This window comes from Rattus norvegicus, chromosome 1 (assembly GCF_036323735.1).
Source record: "Rattus norvegicus strain BN/NHsdMcwi chromosome 1, GRCr8, whole genome shotgun sequence".
Classification (NCBI taxonomy): Eukaryota; Metazoa; Chordata; class Mammalia; order Rodentia; family Muridae; genus Rattus; species Rattus norvegicus.
The window spans coordinates 108,810,102-108,833,948 of NC_086019.1; the positions used below are offsets into that span (position 1 = coordinate 108,810,102).

General features: G+C 47.4%; 1 protein-coding gene across 15 annotated transcripts in view; it reads left to right on the top strand.

Annotated features, from left to right (window-relative positions):
- The window catches only part of Slc6a5 (solute carrier family 6 member 5), a 65,929-nt gene extending 42,857 nt beyond the window's left edge, over window positions 1-23,072 (top strand). For 14 of the 15 annotated variants that reach the window (XM_063275140.1, XM_063275124.1, XM_063275053.1 and 11 more), the window contains 7 exons: window positions 1,457-1,581; window positions 5,497-5,609; window positions 6,507-6,638; window positions 8,160-8,259; window positions 11,215-11,315; window positions 15,674-15,841; window positions 18,512-23,072. In XM_063275140.1, the coding sequence (XP_063131210.1) occupies window positions 1,457-1,581; window positions 5,497-5,609; window positions 6,507-6,638; window positions 8,160-8,259; window positions 11,215-11,315; window positions 15,674-15,841; window positions 18,512-18,667 (895 nt within the window). In that variant the 3' untranslated portion in view covers window positions 18,668-23,072. 15 annotated transcript variants of the gene reach the window in all.
- Window positions 23,073-23,847: the final 775 nt, after the last annotated feature.

Sequence of the window (23,847 nt, forward strand, 5' to 3'; positions counted from 1 at the left end):
AGAGGCTCCAAAGCCCACCCCCACAGTCATTCGTGTCTTCCAACAAGGCTGCACCTCCTAACGGCATCAATTCCCATGAGCCCAGGACATTCAAACAACGACAGTTGCTACTTCATAATTGTAATTTTGCTAGTTACGAATTGTAACATAAATATCTTTGGAGATAGAGGTTTGCCAAAGGGGCCATGACCTGCAGGCTGAGAACCGCTGTTCTAGGACAAAGGCAGTGATGACTGTCTCCATTGCTTCTTTTGTTTTTCTCAGCCCTTTGAGCCCTCACCCCAGGCTGCTCTCATAATTCTGATGTCATTTCTATGTTCCACTGCCTTCTGTTCCTCATAGTGGGTTCCTCATACAGAGTCTCAGAACTCCCCTTTGTTAGTGTGGTGCCTGGATCAACTCCTATCTTGATATCATAGTCATTTAGGTCTATTATTACAAGGGAACTTTCCATTAGGCAATCTATAAACAACAGAAGTTTATTGTCCATATGTACAGAGTTTTAGAAGTCTAAGATCAAGGTGCTAGGAGATTCAGTGTCTGATGAGGTCTCTCCACGTTCCAGATGGTACCTTGTTGCTGCATACAGGTAGGCATCAGGGCATCACGCACCTCGCAGCCTCTTTTATGAGGGCATCGTCTTATTCATCAAATGAAACCACTCTTCCGAGGCCCTCCCTTGTAATGGGACCACACTGGGGATTGAACTTGGTTATACTAATTTGGGGGAGACATGGGCATTTAACCACTGTGAATTGTGACCCTACTAAGCATAAAAAACTAGAGTTTCACCCAGAGGTCTCAGGTGGGGCCAATATAATATTATAACATAGGATAATATATTATATCTTTATTAATTCTCTGAGACTGTTATACAGTGTATTTCGGTCACATTCACCGCCTCCTCCCAAGCTTATCTTCTCCTCCCTACCTCCCTTCACTTTGTGTCTTTTTGTTGCTAGAAGACATTGCCTCACACCAGACGTCCTGGGCCTCTAGCTCTGACAATCTTTCTGCCCCCCTCTTCTGTGACAGTCTCTGAGCCTTGGGAATAAAAGTTGTATCAGTTGGGGAATTGGAGAGCAGCACCTCGCAGTTAGTCATTCTCTGCTTTCTCAGATGGTCTCCATTTGTTGAAAAAGGAAGATTCTTTGCTGAGGGGTGAAAGCTAAATGTTTATCTGTAGAAATAAGGATGAGTGTTTAGATTACAGATAGAAATTACACTCATTTAGGAAAATAGCATTTGAGTCTTTTAAGGCATTTTGGGTTGACAGAAGGTTATCTGTGCTCAGGACTGCTTGCTTCTTTCCTTGGGTGTATGTGTATGCAGACAACGTGTCCAGAGGTGGTCATGCACGCACATGGACACACAGATACACGGCACACACGTGTCCTTCTCCATCCCTTCCTGCTTACGGAGCTCACCTAATCTCACTCTGGTCTCTTCCTTCCAGGGACACGTTAATTGTAACCTGCACCAACAGTGCCACTAGCATCTTCGCTGGGTTCGTCATCTTCTCTGTCATTGGCTTCATGGCCAACGAGCGCAAAGTCAACATTGAGAATGTGGCTGACCAAGGTACAGTGCAGCTGTCACCCTGCTGTTCCAGGGCAGGTTCCCGGCTTGCCTCACAAACTCCTGACTCGTTCTGTCAGGAACTTGGATGGATGAAGGTGGGGTGCTCAAGTGTCTTGACAGAGTGGCCAAGACAGGCTCCATTGGGAAGCTCAATGAAGAGCTAGAGCCAGCCTTTCTAAGACAGATAGCTTTCAGTCTATTTCCCCTTCCTCTGTTTTTTCCTTTGGTCTTCCTTGCTCTCTTAAACTTGCTCCAGCCTGTGTGGGTGAGGGTTGTGCCTGTTGTACCAGTTAGGCACGAGCAGGGGAGTCATTAGGCAGCCCACAGCCCTGCCTGCAGCTGTGCTGGTGCCCCGCTGTACAGCTCCATAAAAGCTCAGCGCTGGTGCTTAATGAGCTCCGACTGGACTACAGGGAGCCTTGTCCTTATGAAGCACTTTCCTAATTGTTAGGTCAAGTATGTTCTCCAGGCTTTCTGCTTAGCTAGCATTGCAGCCCTGCAGTTTTCTCCCCAGTGAGTGGAAAGGTTGGATGGTTGGTGGGGGTGGGAGTGTGGGATAAATGTTTACACTGCACCCAAATGATGCTAACATTTGCATAGTGCCTTTGAGTTTGTAAGGAGCTTTCATTTGAATACATTCAACCTATATTTCCAGGGCAGCGTTGGCAGAGGGAGCATTTGCGACTTTTATTAACCTTATTTCCACTCTGCCTGGTTCTACAGAGGATTAGGGTGTTGAAAGTTTGTGGCCACTGGGGACCCTTCATTGTGGAGACTGCTGATTATTCTGGTCGGACTGACCAGGCACATGAGCTTGAGTGCCTGGGGGCTATGACAGGTGCAAAGAGGCATGACCCTGAGCCCCAGGTCCCCCAGTGGTGGGAGGCTTATCTGGCAGTTGTCCTTCAAGTGGCTCCCTGTGGTTTTCAGAGTCAGCCTTCTAGAAGGTCACCTTTTTTGGAGGGATGGCTCAGTCTCTTCCTGTTCACTAGGCATAATTACTCACTGCTTCCACATGTGCAAGACAGCCTCAAAGAGTTAAGGCCCCAGCATGTCCCAGGAGTATCATTCTCTCTCCCCGGAGAGAGTGTGAGCCCCCAGGGTTGGTTATCAGTGGGCTGTGCAGTGCTTTTCCTGGCTGAGAATTTCCCTACTCTCTGCAAAGCAGGACATGTGAAGAAGGCCTTATCCTCAGGCACAGAGCCACCCCTAGCTGTTCTGTAACCTCAATTTCTTTTAGTAGAGTCAATGAGGCCAATAGTTTCTGCCCCACTTTCTAGAATATCTGAGGTATTTTGATTTCTAAAACAAAACAAACAAATAAAACAAAACAACCACCAAACCTATCTTGTTAGGAATTAGTGGAAGAACTGATAATAACTGGGGGACACACAGGTCACTTAGGCTAGCTGCCCTGAGCTCTCTCCCATCCCAGTGAGGCCATTAATACCCAGGTTAAATCAGTAGAAATTTCCAGCATGTCCCTTTGAAATTCCCCTTTCCACAGCTGCTTACTCCCTCCGTTTTACAGGAAGAGAATCACATCTAACTCAGGCGTGTACACAATGGCGCTCATTATCCAGGAGGGTCCCTGAGTCTTGAGACCTTTTACAAGACCCCTTGTAGAACTCACATATGTTCTTTTTCTTTTTAAATATTTATTTATTATGTATACATCATTCAGCTTTCTGCCTGCATGTACGCCTACAGGCCAGAAGAGGGCATCAGATCCAATTACGGATGGTTGAGAGCCACCATGTGGTTGCTGGGGATTGAACTCAAGACCTCTGGAAGAGCAGACAGTGCTCTTAACCTCGGAGCCATCTCTCCAGTCACTCACATATATTCTTTAAAAATTTTTACATATTATATATTTTTATTGCCTCTTTGATTTTTGAGATTATATATAATTATATAACCCCTCCCCCTTCCCTTTCCTCCCATGTAGCCCTCCTTTGCTCTCTTTCAAATTTATGGCCTCTATTTTATTATCAACTGCTATTGCATGTATACACAAATATATTCCTCAATATAATCTGCTCGGTCTGTATGATGTTACTTGTATGGACGTTTTCAGGGGAGACCTTTTGGTATTGGATGACCAGCTGGTACGGTCTTCCCTGGGGAAGGCCATTTCTCCCCACTCTCAGCATTGCATCTGTAGTTTCTTTGTGTGTAGGGCTGAAGTCTCATGATACTTCCTGTCTTCTTTGGCATACTCCTTGTTGGACTTGCTCAGCTCATGTGTGGGCAGTCATGTTGGTGAGACTTTACGGGCGTAGCTCACACGCATTCTTACCTGTTCTTCTTGAGTAGATTTCCCCTTGTCCCAAGAAGGCTCCACAGAATGTGTGCAGAGTGATGTGTGGGGTCATCTGCACCCCAACCTAGCTGAACAGTATCTAGCATATCCATATACAGGGCAGCCGCTGGTCCAAACACTGGCCACTGTGTCATGGTGGTTAGCCAGAAACAGCATCATAAGGAGGCCGATGGGTTGCAGTGACCACCCTCCTCTCAGGGAGGTGTGCCTGTCAGAATTATCGACCCTCCTTCAAAGCAGTGACACCCAAAGGCTGGAATGGTATTCAAGCACCACAGTCAAGTCCTCTGTGGGTAACTGTCCCAGGGCCTTCGAGTCAGCTTTTCAGGTTGGCTTTCTGGGTCTGTGTTTCAGACCCATTTTCAACTGTTGTTTAATACAGACTTTTCTTTTATGCTTCACATAAGGAGCCATTGGAGACCGGCTCTAGAGTCTGTTAATAAGTGGACAGGACAGGGCGTATCTTCGAGGTTTTATCTCGAGGACAAGCCTTCAGGGTTTTATAGCTTCAACACCCTGAGGCCTTGTGCAACATTAGGAACTAACAGCCCAATAAATTCCAGTGTTAAAAAAGTGCCGTTATGTGGGCTGGAGAAGTGGCTCAGCAGTTAAGAACACTTGATGCTCTTTCAGAGGACCAGAGTTCAATTCCCAGTACCTATGCCAGACAGCTCACTGCCTATAACTAGTCCCAGGTGAGCCGATGCCCTCTTCCGGATGCTGGGCACCTGCATGCTGAGAAGACTCAAGCACAGCATCCCTCTCCACCCGCCAGTATATGGTACTCTCAGGAAGCCATCGTTCCCCCAAGGGGTGTCTCTGCTTTCTAATTTAAGCAGGTTTCTGTATGAGCTTTTCTCCTTGCTGTGACAAAATGAATGCTAACAAAATCTAGGAAGAAGGGTTTATACAAGCTCACAGTTTGAGGAGATGCATTTCTCATGAAGGGAGGGCATGAGGACTGGCACTTGCTGCAAATGGTCTCATTGCCTCTGCAGTCAGGAAGCAGAGAGAGGGGGAGAGAGAGGGGGGGGGAGAGAGAGAGAGAGAGAGAGAGAGAGAGAGAGAGAGAGAGGAAGAGAGAGAGAGAGAGAGAGAGAGAGAGAGAGAGAGAGAGAGAGAGAGAGATATTTGTGCTTACTCAGTCTGGGACCCCAGCTCAAGGATGTTGCTCCCCATGCCGGTTAGCCCAACATAGAGACTCTCTCACAGACAAGCCCAGAGGATTGTTCCCTAGGTGACTTTAAATTCTGTGAAGTTGAAAGAATGGATCAGCAAATTATCCCACTTCATCAGAGGTGTGAGACACAAAACTGTCTTCAGACACTGCCAGGTACCCCTCAGGGCTCAATATCAACAATTCTACCAGAGAGTAATAATTATCTTCGCCTCCATTCAAATAAAAGAATGCAGTTTCTTAGTATTTGCACGGGAGGTAGCAAGGTCTAAGTCCAGAGATGAGCATAAATAACAGACAGTGGAAGGAACCTATGACCTGTGAAATAGTTCAGGATCTCAGTTGAGAGAGGGCTCGGGGTAGAGGGGCTTCCAGTGGAGCCTGCCTGTCACCATCTCTCTTGTTTTTTTCCCAGGGCCAGGCATTGCATTTGTGGTTTACCCAGAAGCCTTAACCAGGCTGCCTCTCTCTCCATTCTGGGCCATCATCTTTTTCCTGATGCTTCTCACGCTTGGACTTGACACCATGGTGAGTTGCTGTCTCTCCCACCCTTTCCCCTCAAACCCTTCAAAGACTCCACTTTCCAGGTCCAGCCTGCAGAAAAGACTTTGGCTTATGGATTACGCTGAGGCTTCTCTTGAGTAATGTATGGATGGTGAGGGATCTGTCTAGAGTCACAGTAACTCACCCCCCCCACTCCCTCTGTGTGTGTGTGTTTAAGAAAAAAATCTTAATACGTATCTCAGAATGGCCTTGAACTCTTTAGCCTCCTTCCTCAGCTTCCTGGATGCTGGGATTATATGAGTGCACCCCCACAGACAATTTACCTCACCTTTTTGGTGATCATGCGATGGTGCAAAGGGGACTTTCTTCTCTCTTACATTCCCTCTTTCTGTTCTCCAGGCCAAGTTTTAGCCTGCATCCTCCCCTCCTTGGCATCATCTTGCCAACCCAAATTCTGTAGGGCAGCATAAGGGATGATAACATGAAGTCAATTTTAGGAAAATTGCTTTGAGGCTGAACCTATTACAAATCACGCCGACAGGTGCTCAGAGTTTAGTCATTGGGTGCAAGTGGGTTTTCCCTCAAGTAGGAGATCAAATGGCAGATAACTAGAGGAGAGGAATTTGCATCTCATGAATACAAAATGAAGTTAAGATGTCCTGATGGGTGATTGTGAGTGCATTCCCTAGAGCTCATACACTGCTTGAGTTCTCCTGACTTTGTGTGTTGGCGTCCAGTAAGGTCATTTAGACCCATCAAAGGAATGGCCCTCTGAAGACCAGACAGAACCCAAGCACAGTTTGGTTAGTGACACACACACACACACACACACACACCCACACCCACACACACACAAAACACTTTGGAGGGAGGTTTTGAGGATAATTGAACTCAGATGCTTTTGCCCTGGTACTGTTTCAGTTTGCCACCATCGAGACCATTGTGACCTCCATCTCGGATGAGTTTCCCAAGTATCTGCGCACACACAAGCCTGTGTTCACCCTGGGCTGCTGCATCTGCTTCTTCATTATGGGCTTCCCAATGATCACACAGGTGAGAGTCCTCTTTGCATGACCAGATGCGGTGGGGGACGTATAATGACTGTCCAATGATCACTCTTGGGTAAGAGCCAACGTGTACAGGTGATGTTGGATCAGGTTCGAGATGTATAACGACTGTCTGTCCTCAGGCAGCTGAGAGCTTTCGGATGTCAGCCCGGTGTGGAGCAGGTGGAGGACCTGTGGTGGCTGTCTATCCCTGAATTTGCATTTCTCAGACCTCACAACCAGAGCCAAATCACTGTCATTTCCATAGATGGCACGAGTTCAGTGATGATTCTGACCACACGTGGAAATATGTCATCTTGGCTCCTAGCAAGGCCCCTAGTATCTTCATAATTGAGATGTAGTCCTCTTGAGCCAATAAGACAGGTGTGTCCTACTTAAAGAAAACAGAAAGCAGGGACGTCCAGATTTATCCACCAGTCACGTTTCCAAGATGGTTATTACCATCTTGTTATATATTAACACCAATATCACTTGAGTTTTTTTCCTAGTCTCGAGTGTGTTGGCAAATTACCCAGTGACACTTAGGGCATACACTGTACTTGCTGTCTCTGTGACCTTGAACAATCCACTCCTCTGGGCCTTAGTTCTTGTATTTATAAAGTGGTGGAGGAGCGAGATGGCCTCCAACCCTTATCTGTTGCAGGGAGATTTCAGATCAAGGCAGGAAGCCCAGTCAGTGTTCTCTAGAGAAACAGAATTGATAGGGATCAGATTATGACAATGTGGTCAAAGTGGTCCACAACAGCAGTCTCACATCTGAGGGCCTGAGAACCCAATAGTCCGTAAGGCTCGGTGCCTCAAGCAGTCTCGAATCTGCTGCTGAAGACTGAGGGTTGCTGGAGAACTTGGCTCACCTTGGGAGCTTGGAAAGGTTGCTTCGGAGATCAGGGAAGGAGTCAGTGGCAACAAAGGGCAACAAAGTAAATTAACTCTGAACAGGGAGGGACATCCAGGCTGAGAAAGACATTCTGCCTTCTTCTGTGATCTTTTATATCTGGGCCCTTCCAGAGGGGGGCAACTGCATTTCGAGTGGGTCTTCCCAAGCGAATGAAGGCAGTCAGGAGAATTCCTCCATGAGGCTCATGTTCAGCTGATGCTAAAGTAAATTTACATCCATAGCTGAAGGTCACATGAGGGTCAATCAAGTGCATCTACATGGGTAGAAGTGGTCATTGACAGCTCACAGCAAATACGAAGCCGGGAGGTTGCTCTCACAGTTCCCTCAGAGCTCGACCTTTGCCTTGGAAATATCATCTATTTAGTCAGCTTTTTGCGCTTTATTGGTCACCTCAGAGTTCATTGAGCGATGTCTCTGTTTAGCTGGCCAAGTCTCTAGTTTACATGCCTTGTCCAGGTATTGGTCTCTACTGTGGAACAGGGAGAACTCTGAACCTGCTGGCCCACGGGAGGGAGAAGAGGGGCTATTACAGGTGGGAAGATGGAGCCCGGCCACGGGGTCCTATTTCCGGGGTCCTATTTGATGGTGGCTGTTTCTCTCTCCTGCTAGGGTGGAATCTACATGTTTCAGCTTGTGGACACCTATGCTGCCTCCTATGCTCTTGTCATCATTGCCATATTTGAGCTTGTTGGCATCTCCTATGTGTACGGTAAGGAGACACTCTGCCGGTTGCCAAGGGAGAGCCAGAGTGTACGGTAGGCCTTGCTGACAAGTTCGTATCCCATCTTTAAAGGGTTTCCACGTCTCTGTTTCTGAGCTTGCCTCAGGATCACCGGGGTGAAATTGAATGAGAAAGGTGCCTGATCATGAGTCTTAGCAGTGTGTGTCAGAAGACTGTAGGACCTGGCTTTGGGTGTGGGCTGGCACAGTTAATACCTGTGGCTGGTGGCCAGATGAGAAAGGAGGGCTCCTCTGTCGCTGTGATGTTATTCTTGGTGTTGGCAGTGTCAGTGCCCATGTGCTTGAGGTGAAGGGTGGCTCCTTCAGCCTCAGGGTACTAAAGGCCACTTGATCCAAGAGCCTTTCAATCTCGATAAGCACCTGGGAGGACTTGCCATACAGTGTCTAGGTCCCAGACTTTCCCAGCAAAGGAACTTTCAGTTCTCGAATGGTTTGCTAGTTCTGCCATTGCCTAGCAACAGGCACTCCATCCACTAGAGCTATCATCAGGGATAAAGGACAGCAGCTCTCTCTGCCCACTGTGCACAGTACGTATCCTACAGACCACACCAGGGCCTCCTGGTTAGGCTGTCCACTTTGGCTCAGATACCGCTGACTCCTTTACGCTTAGACATCTTAGAGTGGTCACTGGATAAGGCAACATGGCAGCTATCAGAGGGATAAGACTTTTAGGATTCAACGATCTAACGGTATTGCAGTCCCTGGAGAGATAGAACCTTTGTCCTAAGAGAAAAGTAAGTGAAACGAATCGCCTGGAATAGAGGTTACAGGTGCCCCCAGCTCACCATGTGGGGAGGCCAGAGGTATCGGCAGAGCTCTGATCTCCAAATCGGGGACAACACACTCCCCAACTTCTGTGTGCCCTGTGACTAGTACCTTGATTGTTGCAAAAGCTACTGGCTTTCCTGGAAATCTCATTAAAATAAAAGAGAAATAAAATGGAGCAGAAAATCAGGATAGAAAACGAAAGCCTTTCATGTAAAATGCAGGCATCCTAGAAACAGGCTACAATGGTTAACTAAAAAAAAAAAAAATTACTGAGCATGGTGGCACACGTCTTCAGACCCAGCCCTGGGGAGGCAGAGGCAGAGGCAGGTGGCCAGCCTGGTCTACAAAGATCCAGGACAGCCAGAGGACTACACAGAGAAACCCTGTCTCTGAAAAGAGAACAGAACAGAGCAAAAAAATCACGTGTGGTGTACGTGTGTCTGAGTATGGGTCTGTGCGCCAGGGTCACACTCGTGGAGGTCAGGAGAGGACATTAGATCCCCTGGAGCTGGAGTTTCGGTGGTTGTAAACCCCCTGGTGTGAATGCTGGGAGGTGGTTGTAAACCCCCTGGTGTGAATGCTGGGAGGTGGTTGTAAACCCCCTGGTGTGAATGCTGGGAGTCGAACTCTGGTTCTTCCTAAAAGCTGTGTGTGCTCTTAACCTCGGAGCCATCTCTCCAGCCCTGCAGTTACTTTCAGCTGGGAGCTGAGGAGGAATTTTCATAAGACTCGACATCATCTCCCCACTTTGGGGACAGTTGACTGCTAGAAAGAGCAGGGGGCTTCGCGTGTAGCTTGTCTGCAGCCAGGCCCGCAAGCACAGACTTATTCCTTTTACCCAGCTCCCAATTGCTAATTGCCACAAAAGGCACATTTGCAAAGCTCTCTTTTGTGAAACAGGCCCATTCAGCAAGGCTTGAAAGCAATCCAACCAGACACCTTTTAATGTGCCTAATTTTAGAAGTTAAATCAGCTCCTTCAAACCCTAAGCAGATCTGGCTGTGAAGGAATAAGAAAACCTCAAGGGCTTCAGTCACTGGGCTATGCTAATTTTCCTGGCCCTCTGTTAACCTCTATTTTTAAAAATTTTTTTGGAGAAATCTCTAGGTTTCCCATGATGGTCATAGGAACTTGTAGTTTTCGTTAATTAGTATATCAGGGCTTCCCTTTCTATGAGGAGCACATCTTGGATATACCCGGATGAGATTTTAGATATCCCCAATACAGCGGTGATCCTCAACGCGTGGGCTGCAACCCCTTCTGGGGGTTGATCCTTTCACAGGAGTTGCCTGAGACCATCAGAAAACACAGATATTTATGCTAACAGTAGCAAAATCGCAGTTAGCAAGTAGCAATGGGAATAATTTTATGGTTGGGGGGTCTCATTGAAGGGTCTCAGCATTAGGGAGTCTGGGGACCACTGCAATGAGGAGGCTTGCACTCAGGAAGCTATCAGGTCCCCTTCGCATACGGAATGTCCATTTCTGAGGGGTTTCCACTTTGATACCAGTGCCTTTCCTCCAAAGCAGTGTTCCGACCCCCTCCTAAACTGAGAGGTTGCCAGGAGGGTGGCTCTATGGGGCTGGGTGAAGAACTGTCTCCTTTACATTTCACTTTAGTGAAGTTTCAGAGTGGCCAGGAAGACGGCAATCATTCAGTTCCAGCTTGAGTGAGTGCTGGACACTTGGGATTTACATTGCTTTTCACCTGAAGCCTAGACCCTAGGCAGAGAGAGGTGGATACAATGGGAGTGCTCTCCAGAGGGTGGGAGGCACCAGTCCAGTCCACAGAGACTTGCTCAGTGCTGAGCCTTTTATAATACGGTCTCTTGGTTTACCAAAATCTTATTCTTTGCTAGACTTGTCCTCAAGCAGACCAAGCCATATGCATGCATGCCACTGCCAAGACACCTGGAGCTAAGCTCTGGAGCTGTTGCCATGACAGCTCTGAATCTCCCTGCACAGTTTAGTATCTATTCCAACATGCAGGTTAGCTCCAGGATCCCTGCAGTGAGTCATCTGTCTGATGGTTGCCCGTCGCAACAGGGGTTATGTTGACCTAAGTTGGGTTCTTCCTTAGCCAAGGTTCTCCAGTCAGAGGCTTCCTCACTCCTGCCCGCTGCATCTCACACACGGCCCCTGCCGTCTCTTTGCAGGCTTGCAGAGGTTCTGTGAAGACATCGAGATGATGATTGGATTCCAGCCCAACATTTTCTGGAAGGTCTGCTGGGCGTTTGTCACACCGACCATTTTAACGGTAAGGGCTGAATGCTTTCTCCCACAGACACTGTCTCTCCTGCACGTCAGTGTGTGCCTCCCCGTGAGCCTGGGGAGCTGTTGGGGTGAGTACCGCCCTTGTCTCCCAGGTAAGTATACTGTAGGTCAGAAAGGAGAAGCGACTTACCTCCAGGTATCTGACTGGTGAGGGGTGGAGCTAGGACTGACCAAGAGATGTCAGCACATCTATGTAGAACACACACACACACACACACACACACACACACACACACACACGCACGCACACACCATATCCATCTGCCCTTTGTGCTAGCAGACAGCAGTCAACAGCCACATGGACCACACACCTACCATGGTTCAGATCTCGATCTAGGCGATCGGTGTGTAGACCTCTCTTTCGGCAGTCCTACCAGACTGGTCTAATTATCTCTGTCCTGCCTTTCCGGTTGCCATGATAAGATAACCTAAGAAAAACAGCTCAGGGGACAAAAAGGTTTATTCCCACTTACAGTCCCAGGTTGTAGTTCATCACAGTAGGGAAGCCGTAGTAGCTTCGAAGCAGCTGGGTACATCCAGTCAAGAGCAGGGAGAAAGGAACGCGCCCGTGTTTGTTAGCACCCAGCGAGCTTTCCACTTTTCAGAAAAGGACTTATTCTATTATTCTCTTACATGTGCGTATGTGTGTGTCTGTGTGCACGTATGTGCAGGTGCATGTGGGAACCTGATGAGTCCAGGAGATGCCATTGAATCCCCTGGAGCTGGAGTTAAGGTGGCTGTGAGCTGGGAACCAAATTCCAATCCTCTATAAGAGCAGCAAGTGCTCTTAACCCTTAGAGCTGTTTCTCCACAATGTGAAATCCTTATGCCTAGGGAATGAAGCTGCCTACAGTGGACTACATTTTCTCACATCCTCCAACATAGACATGACAACATCCCAGAGGCATGCCCATAGGCCAACCTGATCTAGGCAAGCCTTTATTCAGATTCCTTTCTGAGTGATTCTAGGTCATGTCAAGTCAACAATTAAAGCTAAGTATCATGGGAAAACTGAAGCCTGGAGTTACACGACTGAACTAGCATTAAATGTACGATAGCAACAGTCTGGATTTGAACCCACATGTTCTGGCTCCTAATCATTCTCAATGTGCCCGCTCTACAATTAATGTAGCTTTAATCGGGCATTTACTGTTGATTTTCTAGCTTTTGAGAGCCACATTGCATCTTCAAGTGTGGGGAAGGTGTTTTGAGATCGTCGGACTGATCATTCCTAATGAGCAGAACCGCACGTGTGCCTGTGGTCTGTACTGAGACTTAAACTCACACCTGTAACCCTCCTCATTGTGCCAGAAGCCATCAGTGTGGCCTCACTTTCTTCCCCAAGCAAATTGCAGAGTATTTTGTCTTTCCCCTCCTCTGAGGCTTGCTTTGTTTTTCTTCCTCTGGCTTGTGCGGGGAGTCCTTTTTGAGCAAGCCTGGAGGAAGTTGCCTGTAATTTTTATTTGGCCCAGTAGATGGCACTAGAAACCAGCTAGAGAGCCCACTCTTCAACACCAGATACCCAGCTTCTTTTAAGATGCAGAATGCATAAAAGCAGGTGCAGTGAAAAAATATTTTTTCTTCATTTGCTTGCCTTTCCCCCTCCCCTGCCTGAGAGTATGTTCTAATCAAACCATATCTTTCTGAAAAGCTAGAGGTTTAGACAGAAAATCCATTCCACGATCTTCATCTTCTGTGTGGACACCAACAACGTAGCCACCATCTCTATTGGTAGTCTGGAAAGTCCTGCTGGAGTTGGGGCGTGAGATCTGAAAAATATTAAAGAAAGATGCTCAGGGATGAAGTGTGTGTGGAACTGGGCTTAGCTTGTGGGTGTGAAGATGTTGTTGTTGTTGCCTGTTGCCTGAATATGCTGTGTTAGCAAATCCTGTCCTTTTGACCCTTGACCCCTCGTTTTCATTCCTTATGGTTTATTATCAGTGGAGTCAATGTTACAACATGTCTAGATTCTGCCCTCCTCTTCCTCTCACCCCAGAGGATTGTCAGAATTCTGCCTTGTTCTGTGGAGATACACTACACGGCCATCTGCCTGCCGCTGTATATGCTTCAAGCTGCCCCCTTTATTGGCCTTTTCAGTGATGTTTATACCCGTGCCATCTCCCCACTTTACAGATGTGTGCACTGAGGCTCAGAGAGGCTAAGGGACTTGCTCTAGGCCACAAGGCCATAGAGCTAAAACATTGTCTGAGAGCTGGGGTGCCCTTCGAGCCTGTCCTCTGCATTTTGACAGTCTAGGTACAGCATGGCCAGTTTGGGTTAGAAGTCAAGTCTTCAGACTCAGGTAGAAGGAATTCCTGGAACTTGCTACTTTTTATTTCATTCTTGGGGAATTTCCTCAGTCTTGGGAAATACCCTGGGACTCTCTTGAGCAGATTCTCTGTGCCGTTCAGGGCGAGGGATGTCATCAGATTCACCATCACCATACCAGTGTGTCTCCTGTGTCTGATTTGGTTGCTGGGAAGGGAGAGGTGGGCATGACTGGGTGGCAAAGCCCTCCCTAGGGCGGGGTTTCATCGAAGCTGACTTGGCCGAGGGAGATTCATGGCCAGCACCTGGCCTGCGCCTGAAAGTTTGATGTGATATTTGCAGAAGTGGAAATGGCTCTCACAGGTCTCAGCCCTGCTTACATTTTACCGTTCACCTTTGTAGCCTAGATATCTTCCAGGTCCTGGACCAGGGGTAAAATTATGGGTTTAAATTACTTCGGGGCCTCTGAAATAAAATCCATCATTTTTCTACGTGCCATCACGGATTTATGGAGCCATAAATATCCTCTTGCAATTATCATATGCATAGTCTGATCACGTTGCTTGAAGGCACACACACAAGCAGATGCGTCGCTATATATACAGTAAATGAAGCGGAGCAGCGCTCCGTAATGACAGCGGGCCACACTTCCCATAGACTGACTAATAAAGTTTATGACTCCAGGGGCAAGAGTTGGAAAGGGGAGCCTAACGTTGGCCTCACTCTCCATGGGAGCCTTGTCTTCAGCCGTACGTTGCTTTGAATCAACACATGAATTGCACTGAGAAAAGAAAAACCATCCCTGACCCTAGCAGCCTGGACGCTGCAGCCTGGGTGTGGATGCTTTGTGTTTGTCTAGGGGTTCACAGTTCTCCAGAACACTCCCACCTGCTCTCTTCCCAAATGTAATTCCCTCCAGGCATTTTGTTACTCTGCAGCTGAAGGTAGGAAGACAGATACAGAGCTGGGGAAAGGACTTACGTGGATAATTCTAGGCTTACGCTTGCCACAGGTGGGAAGACCACGCAGAGACACGTCTTGAAGAATGGTCTCTACAGGCTGGGCTGGAGCGGCCCGAAGCCTGGCCCTCTATACAGGTGCCTCTGTCTTCAGCCGGTGCCTTCCCTTAGCCCTCCCTCTGCGGCGGCCCAGTTGAGCCTTTGGATGGATCTCAGAGCTCTTTCTGGTTGAAGTAGGATGTGATCACAGATAATGGTCAAAACCCAAATCATGATCTTTTAAGAATGAGGAAGGTCTCTGGAGTAAATACAGACTTCTGTTCCCAGAGAACCCCAGCACCACATACATGGTGTGAAATAAATCCATGTTGTAGCTGAGAAGTCTGAGAGGCCATGTAGCTCACTAGCAGTAGAGCCAGGTCTCTGGGCTCACTGGTGATGACACGAGTCACCTTGAGTCAGTGGAGGGGGCTGCTTTCTCTCTCTCTCTCTCTCTCTCTCTCTCTCTCTCTCTCTCTCTCTCCTCGTTCTCTCTCGCTCTCTCGCTCTCATTCTCTCTGCCATGGCTTATTATAGGACTGTGCTTCTAGATCAGTCACCTCAGGGGACCAGGGACCATTCTGAGTCTCACACAGCCAACTTTAGAGATGGCTCCTCCATGTTGGCCACTCCTTGTTCAAGAAGGAAGCCAAATGGATTCAATTAAATTTAACACACCGTTCCCCCATTATAACAAAGGTTTAACTATCAATGATAGTTCAGACAGTCTCTTCAGAACTCCCAGCTGCCACCTGCCCCTGTCAGGCACTGTGCCATGTTCTCCTGGTGTGGCCTCTGTGGGTGTAGTCACATGCCCACACCTCACGGACTTCCTGTGGGAGGACAAACACAGGAGCAGTAGCTGAGTGTGTGTTTCCACCATCATCTCGAGTTTACTTCCTTCGCTTGGAAAACCCCCTTTCAGATAGACGAGAGTCTTCGTAAGAGGAGGCAATAGAAATGAGGCATGAACATGCCACGGGGTTCAGCACATGCGTAATGAATGAATGAATGAATGAATGAATGAATGAAGACTCACGCCATCACCCTAAGGCACCTTTCTCTTCTCTTCCAGTTTATCCTTTGCTTCAGCTTCTATCAGTGGGAGCCCATGACCTATGGCTCCTACCGCTACCCTAACTGGTCCATGGTGCTTGGATGGCTGATGCTCGCCTGCTCCGTGATCTGGATCCCGATTATGTTCGTGATAAAAATGTATCTGGCTCCTGGGAGATTTATTGAGGTAATTCTACCAGCTCCTTCTCCCCTGCTAGCCTCTCCCGAGGGAGAGATCCTAAAAGCTCTATGCATTAAAAACAAAAGATCCCGTAAACTTATTCAAGAAGGATCCTGGGTGAGTAAGCCGTCACAGTTGCCAGTGATTCTATTAAACTCATTTTTTATTATGTATTTTTTCCTGTAGCAGAGGAGCCCAGCCAGTCATCAGGCTGAGTGAGCTATTAGAGTGCTGTTCCTCACAGTGCTGGCAGCCCTGGGACTGACGGATGATCAGAATGGCTCCTCATTCCTAGGGCTTCTGTCCCCTCCTCCTCAGCCACTATTTACATCTTGGACTTTGCTTTTTAACACTGGGTTTCCCTCTCCTGAGTGTCCCTCTGCATTCAAGCCTCTTTCCTCCCAAATGTTTACTGCCACCAAACTTAAAGTCACCACTGCTCCCTTTGTTCCAGAGTTCAGGATGACTGACGGGTCAAGCTGGTTAGAAGTTTGACGGACTCTCAGAGTGTCATCTGCATTCCAGGACGAGGCTAGAGTGAGGGGAGACTTGCTTTTCCTTACCAGATGTCATAGTTAGCTTTCTGTGGCTGCAATAAAATCAGGACCAAAAGCAGCTTAGGGAGGAAAGGCTTATTTTATCTCAATATTGCCCGGTCCCAACCTTCACCGAGGGAAGGAAGTCACGCTAAGAGCTCAAGACAGGAACCTAGAGATGGAACTGAAGCAGAGGCCATGGAGGAGCGCAGCTTGTTCCTTTTTGGCTTGCTCAGGTTGTTTTCTTATGTAACTTGAGGCCATCTGCACAGAGGTGGCACTGTCACCACGGGCTGGGACCTCCCACATTAATCATTAATCAAGATACGCCCCACAGACTTGCCTCCCGGCTCATCAGACGGAGGCAATTCCTCAGTTGTCATTGCCTCTTTGCAGATGACTGTGGCTGGCTAAGCTCACTCGAGCACCGATCAATCCCGATCAGAGCCCATTTTACTCTTGTCGTGGGTGGGACTTTTCCATAGACAGAATGGGACTGCTATTTGTTTCAGCCACCACTGAAGAACCACCCAGCCTTCGTTACTTATGGGGAGTCACTTGTTCCAGCACGCCTGAAATTCTAGCACTTGGGAAGTGGAAGCAGGAGGATCAGGAGTTCAAAACTATCCTTAGTTCCGGGGTGAACTTTTGGCTAACCTGGGCTACACGAGATCCTGTCTCAAAGGGGGGAAAAAGACCATGTCATTTGTCCAGGTGGGCTGAGAATGAATGACCTCTGCCTGCATCCTGAAGGCATTTGAACCTGGGTCTGATGTAGAGGGGACCTGGGAGCTTGTCACAATTGCAGACAGCCAGGTTTTCTCAACTGCACGGAGCTCAGGGAAATGAAGCTTGCTTTTACCTTCTAGTGACTAGGTTGCATGTTCAGGTTTGGGAAGCACCAAGCCCAACGCACATACTTGTTCAGTGGGATGGAGGCCGGCTGCGTGGGGTCTGCTCTTGGGCAACTTGATTGATATGAGGAAGAGGCTGGTGTGGGGAGAAGCAGGGTGGGGGTAGCCTTCGTTTCCCCTGACTTCCACTTGACGGTGAGTCTTCACGTTGAAGTCGTGTTCTGGTTTGTATCCCCAGAGCATTTTATTTATTATTCTCTGGTGTGAAGCAACTCTGGTCCAACCTATCCCTAGTGGGCCACCTCTCATAGCCACCTTCCCGCCAGAGGTCGCCGGAGTCTCTTCCCTAAACAGAACCTGTGGTAACCTCGGCTGCTGTTGCCTCCTCAAATTCTCTAGACTGATAGCTTGGCCGCACAAATTTATTATGGTTAATTTGGGACGCAAAGGTTGCAAGCTGGTGATTAAGGGGGGCATTAAACTAACAGCTATAAGAACCAGCTTTCCCCCTAATAGGCAATAAACATATAATTATTCCCTCATATATAGTCAGAAATAAGTTTTCTTTTTCTGTATGTTTCTATCAGATTTTATTTTCAGTAATAATTTCAGTTGAAGCTAGAGACATCTTCATTATTTTTAAGATTACCTACATGAGCCTACCTTAGTCAGAAACACACACACACACACACACACATATATATACACATATATATGTGTATATATGTGCATATATGTACATATATTATATATAGTCAACAAACAATTAAAATCTTTGTCCATGCTTGGTGGTGTATCTTTGGGTTTGACTTTTTTTCTTGGCCATTTATATACTTTTGGGAAATAAGCTAAACAAAATCCAATTATTTTTGATGTAGCAACCCATCACCGAGACTACAGAACCAATGTAATTGAGCCCATAGCTTTTGCTGTTTGGGAGCGGAAGTAGAAGCTTGCAAGCTCTCTTTGCTTGGTGGGTGGAGACGTATAATTAAAATCTGGGCCCTTTGTCCTCTACTCACCGTATGCGCGGCAAGCATGGAGCAATCATAAAGTTGCTTTCACGGTAATGCTTTGCAGAGAACCAAACCGAGACTTGCTTTTCCTATCCTTGGCCTGGTTAATAAATGCGGGCTATTCCCCCTCGTTGTGAGGGGATGGGAAGGGGCTCTTGGCTCCAGTGAGGGACCTGAAGCAATGATACGCCTTTTGGAGATGGCAAGGGGTGCCAAGGCGAGGAAGGTGAGTTCACATTGTAACTACACGTGTCTTTGCCTTCTCTGCAGAGGCTGAAGTTGGTATGCTCGCCACAGCCGGACTGGGGCCCATTCTTAGCTCAGCACCGCGGGGAACGCTACAAGAATATGATCGACCCCTTGGGAACCTCGTCCCTGGGACTCAAGCTGCCAGTGAAGGATTTGGAACTGGGCACCCAGTGCTAGTCCAGTAGTGTGGATGGTCCCGTATTAATCCTGGGCTTCCTCTCTGCCTCCCCTCCACACTTTCCCCAGATTTATTCCCAGTTTTCTTCTTTCTCCCCACACCTCGGTTCACAGCTGTGCATGAGAGTGTTCCATAGAAAAGTAGGACCTAACGTAGCATGCCGTAGTGAGAGCCACACAGACCGCTGACAGCGCCGTCTGTGTCTGTGCTCTCAGTTTCTGGAAGGATTGGTCCCCTGCTCAGGTTTCTTCCTTCATCCTGCAGGGGTGGGTTAATCAGGTGAATGCTGGCAGGTACATGGTTTGACGGTAGAGAAATCGCGTCGTGTGTTCTCATTGCCGGAAGTTGTAGGGCGCGGGGGAGAACGCGGACTTCCAGGGCTGTTGATTGGACTCATCGGCACCGTCCAACTGAGCTGGACAACGCAGTGATCTCACGCAGAAGCTGAAAGTTCAGGTCAGGTGCGTTTAGGGGGATGGCAGCACTGGAGATTGTTCTGGATGCAGACGTGGCTGGTAGGGAGACTTGGGCACCGCTGAGTGGTTTCATTTGCGTATCCATTTCCTTTATTTTGACCAAATAGACCGTGCGTTCAGATGCTTCACCTCTCTATGCTGTGGATCTGAAGGGACTGTCCGTTCTCTCGCCGGCAGTCTTTCCTTGCTTCCTTCTTTCTCTCTTTCATCCTTTCTTCTCCCTCCTCCCTCCCCTTACTCCTCTTCCCCCTCCTCCTCCGTCTCCTCCTCCTCCTTCGGTAATGACACCTGAGAGTTAATTCTCTGCATCTTTTCTTTCACTCTCTGCATAAGAAGCTATGTTTTCATTTGCATGTCAGCTTCTGTACCGCTCCTGTACCTGCCATGATGTCTTTTGCACCATGGTTCAGCATCATGACACGCTGTCTCTTTGCCTCCGAGTCACTTTCTATAAGCTGTAGACAACCTTGTCATCCAGCCTATTGAGCAATGAGACCTAACCCAGTTCTATCTATATATTATATACGCGTGGGACCCAAACTCTTAAAGGACACTTTCTCAATTTTTACTCCTTTTTAAGTGACAGTAAACGCCAATTGTGGCCATAGGGAAATCAGAGAAGTTAAGAGGTTGGTTAAAAAGCAACCATGTGACTCCTCATCCCTGTGACTGTACATCTTAGGTCATGGTATTGCCAGAACTTTCTGATAAATACAGCTTAGTTAGGTAGCGAGTAAGCTGATTAAGACTATAGCTTTTAAGACTGCATTTAGCTAGTTCAGTGTCCAGAACTCTATGTCCACGCTGCTCAATGTAACTGCCCCGTAGTGAGAACAAGCCACCGGTCGGCAGAGCCTGGCCAGGCCATACCTTTTGATCCACTGTGTCCCGAGCAGGCACAGGCAGTGCTAGGCACACATAGTGCCAGTGGTATTTTCTGCCTTCATGAATATCTTATGAATCACCGCAGAGATGGCAAGTTTAGAGTAGCATAGTCCGGGCTTTTTATTTCTCCCTCTTACAGTATTAATATCGCGCAACCTAAAATCATTTCCTCTAGGGGAGACGGGTTCAATCATTTTCTTATTAGTTTGTCTTCCTATAACAGGGTCTCAGGCAAAGTTTTCAGTTCAGATCTTGTATATTGACGTGACATTTTCATCCTGTGCAGTGGCAGCGGCACCACGACAACAGACTCTAATGTACCATTTTAGAAATAGGACTCCGTCTGTGTAATGTATCCGAAGTCATTGGCTTGAACTCTCCTTTCCTAGGGCAAGTGCTCGCACTCCCCGCCAACAGTGATGGGTACTTGTGTTTCCCAGAGTCGCCCACGATAGGTTTTAGGGAAGGGAACATAGTGGGTTTTGAACTACTGGCTCTGGTGTCTTTGCTAGCAGGGCTTTCTCTCTTCCTCTTCTAGTTTCTCTTTTCTCCTAGTTTCCCCAAGCTAGGTCTTGCTAGGCTGTCACAGTGACGGAACCTCAGGCTTCCCCGCTTCAGGCAGATGAGCTGTGGACTCATCTCTCTACTGTCTGCGCTTATCTATCATCTGTTTCCCCGAGAAAGCCATACCCACGAGAGGCCCCGTTCCTGCACCAGCCTCTCCGGGCAGTGCCGTGACTTGGGTGGTGTGTGTGTGAGTGGGGAGGCCAGTTTGGAAACTCCCTGCAGCCCTGCCAGTTTGCAGGTTGAAGAAAAGCACAAAGCTTGCCCTAAGCACCCATGGGATTTGTGCTTGTGTTGGGATGAATGGCTTCTGGCTTCCTGTTTCCCTACGGGCTGGAACTGGGATTGGTGCTGGGTGCCAACCCAATTTCTGCTACATTTTTGCCTCCGTGATTAAAAGAAGAATGCGGGGAGCCCTGGACACTGCCAGATGTGAATTGAGAGTCAACTTACTCGTCAGAATGAGGACATCGTCGGTTAGCATGGTTTTAACTGGAGGAGCTGTAAGCTGGGTCTAGAGGGATACGTTTAAGAAAGACCTAGAAGCTGCCCCTGAGTCCATTTTGTCGTAGTTGCTTTGCTTCTCTTTCCCTAGTTAGACCGTTTAGAAGGACAGAGTCAGACAAAAGGTTCCGGACTTGCCTGGAAACCACTGGCTCTGAAGTTAGTTTTGGCCATTCATTGACTGCCATGTTCAACTTCAAGGCTCTCCTCGGCAGGATCAAGGGTGTCTGAAGGAGTCTGTTCATGGTGCATCTCAGTGCTGCACCTCCTGAGGATTTGGTTGCGATACTGAGAGCTGATGAATTGTTTTCACAATACTAAAATGCACAATCAGTTGGAAGAAAAAAAAGAAGGAATTCACAGACAATGAGAGAGCGCTGTTAAAACTGCCACCTGAAGTTCTCCCCCCTGACAATGAAGGAGAGAAACAATGTTGCTTTGCCAAGACTTGGGTTCCCTGTGCAGACTGCTGGGGAGTTTTCCATCAGAGAGATGATTTCATAACACCACTTTACTAAACCCATTCAGAGAAAAACAAGCCATATGTGAAAACTAGTAACCCCGTAATATCCTTAAAACAGAAAAGCATCAAATATTTATTAACTCTTCGTGTCGTGGTTTCTTATGCAAACCTTTGTCTAAGCGTCTTGCCCACTAGAAACTTCTTCTAATCTCCTTCCGGCTGTGTTTTTTTTGTGAACAAGTGTGTCCGATTCTGGTCTTCCCTGGTTGTTGTTTTATCTACCCTTGTCTGTTTCTTTACTGCATGATATCCGTGGTCAACGCAAAATCCTAGTGACCTTGACGGCTTTGGAATTTTTGATGTGATTTTAATGCGTGAGAGTTGCAATTGATGTGTACTTCAGGGAATGGCACTTTAGAAAGAGTGGGCTGGAAGGCCTTGGGTTCGATGACACTCAGACTATGTCTATGCAGAGGCAGCACTGAGGGGGTCAGGGTTTTGCTTCTCTTCTGTTATCTACGTGTGCCTCAGAGCTTCTCAGTTCCTTTCTGTCAGCATGGGCTTCCCATGTCTTAAATGGACATTTTGTCTTTGTCTCCTTGGCTGTGGTCATTGTCCCCTTCCCAGAGGCTAGTACAGTAACCATTGCTCGATGGATGTGCAATAGCAAGGTCATCCTGCTGGCGGTATTGGGATTTGGATCTGTGACTGGCTTCTCCAAGGTTCTGACACGAGTGAGTGTGTTCAGTAGGGTACGTTGACAAGGCATGGGGGCCAAGGCCAGTGATCCAGTTTCCTCTGTCTCATGATGTAGGATGCAGAGCTGGCCTGAGGTTTGGGAGCAAGACGTCTTGTCTTTCTCTCATTTAGCCATGCCTGCCTAGAAGGACCACAGTGAAATACGGTCTTAGCACAGGTTGCTGTAAACTGCCTGCAGAGGAAGGATTTCAGATGGGAGTTCATCACCCCTGAAAAGCAAGCTCAGGCTTGATTAGCTTCTGAGGATGACACTTCCAGGTGACCAGCTGCCTTTCAGGTATGCTCCGTCACTAGGGTGCTGTTTCGATGGCAACTGGGAACTGCCCTGTCTCTCATTTGTCTGTGTTCTTTTGCACTTTATTATGGACCTATCCAGGAATAGAAGGTTGATTCTTAAATTGTGTACTTGGATAATGTCCTAAATGCAAGCGTCTCACGTGAACAATACTGTTCACGAATAAAGATGTTTCCTAGTCAGGTCCTTATATTTTTTCATTGACTTTACATGAAGAAAATATATTATGTTACAAGATGATGCATCATATCTATCTATCGTATAGAGTGCTTATTATATACTGTGCATTATTCATTTAAGAAGTCATTACTCTTGAGGCCCTACCTCAAATTTTGTATTTATGTGTACAAAATGCAATTTATTGTATTCTATATTACATACTGATATAAATTAGAGTTTATCCTAATAATGTATGAGTTCTCAAAACCCCTCAAATAAATGTCAGTGTTTAAAACACATTGCTTGCCTTTGTATCTGTTACACATCAGTCATTACCATGGTTTCGTCTTTTACAAATGGGTTTCAGGTGTGCTCAGGGTGGGTCTGTGTCATTGTGAGAAGCTTGGCACAGCTGTGGAAAAGGGCCCTCCTGGGGAAATGAGGTATCATTGTGTTGTGTGGAAACAAATATCAATTAAATTACTATATTTGCAGCCATTAGAACACACCATAGTACCCTGAATTATTAATTAGCCATGAGAGAGAGAGAGGGAGAGAGAGAGAGAGAGAGAGAGAGAGAGACTCTGAATAGATCTGAATAGAGACTGAGCTAGATAAATCTTCGTGTGTAGTAAAATGATTATTTTTATTTAACCTCGGCAGCATTTAGATAGTTCTTGATGTATGTCCGACTCCAGGCCAAATGTGCCTGGTAGAAAAATCATGCATGTCAAGCTAAAAAACAAGTGTCCACCCTCTCCATTTGAGTAGATGGAGTCCCTGGCCTGAAGACAGGTCTCATGCTACGTATGCTTTCCCATCTGACTGCATTAACCTGGACACAAGACTGTCTTCTAATGAGCAAGGTGCTCACGTCCCGTCTCTATCTTCTGCTTCAGTGCTAGACAGCTGCAGGATGGCCTGGGCCAACACTGGTGGGAAGACACAGGTGCTCAAATAAGACACTGGGATCCACACGCCGAAGTATGGAGTCCTTCCTGTGGTCAAGAATTGGCCTAGGAAAAGCCTATCATGGAGTTCACACACGCACCTGGGAGAGGCCTGTGTGAGGTT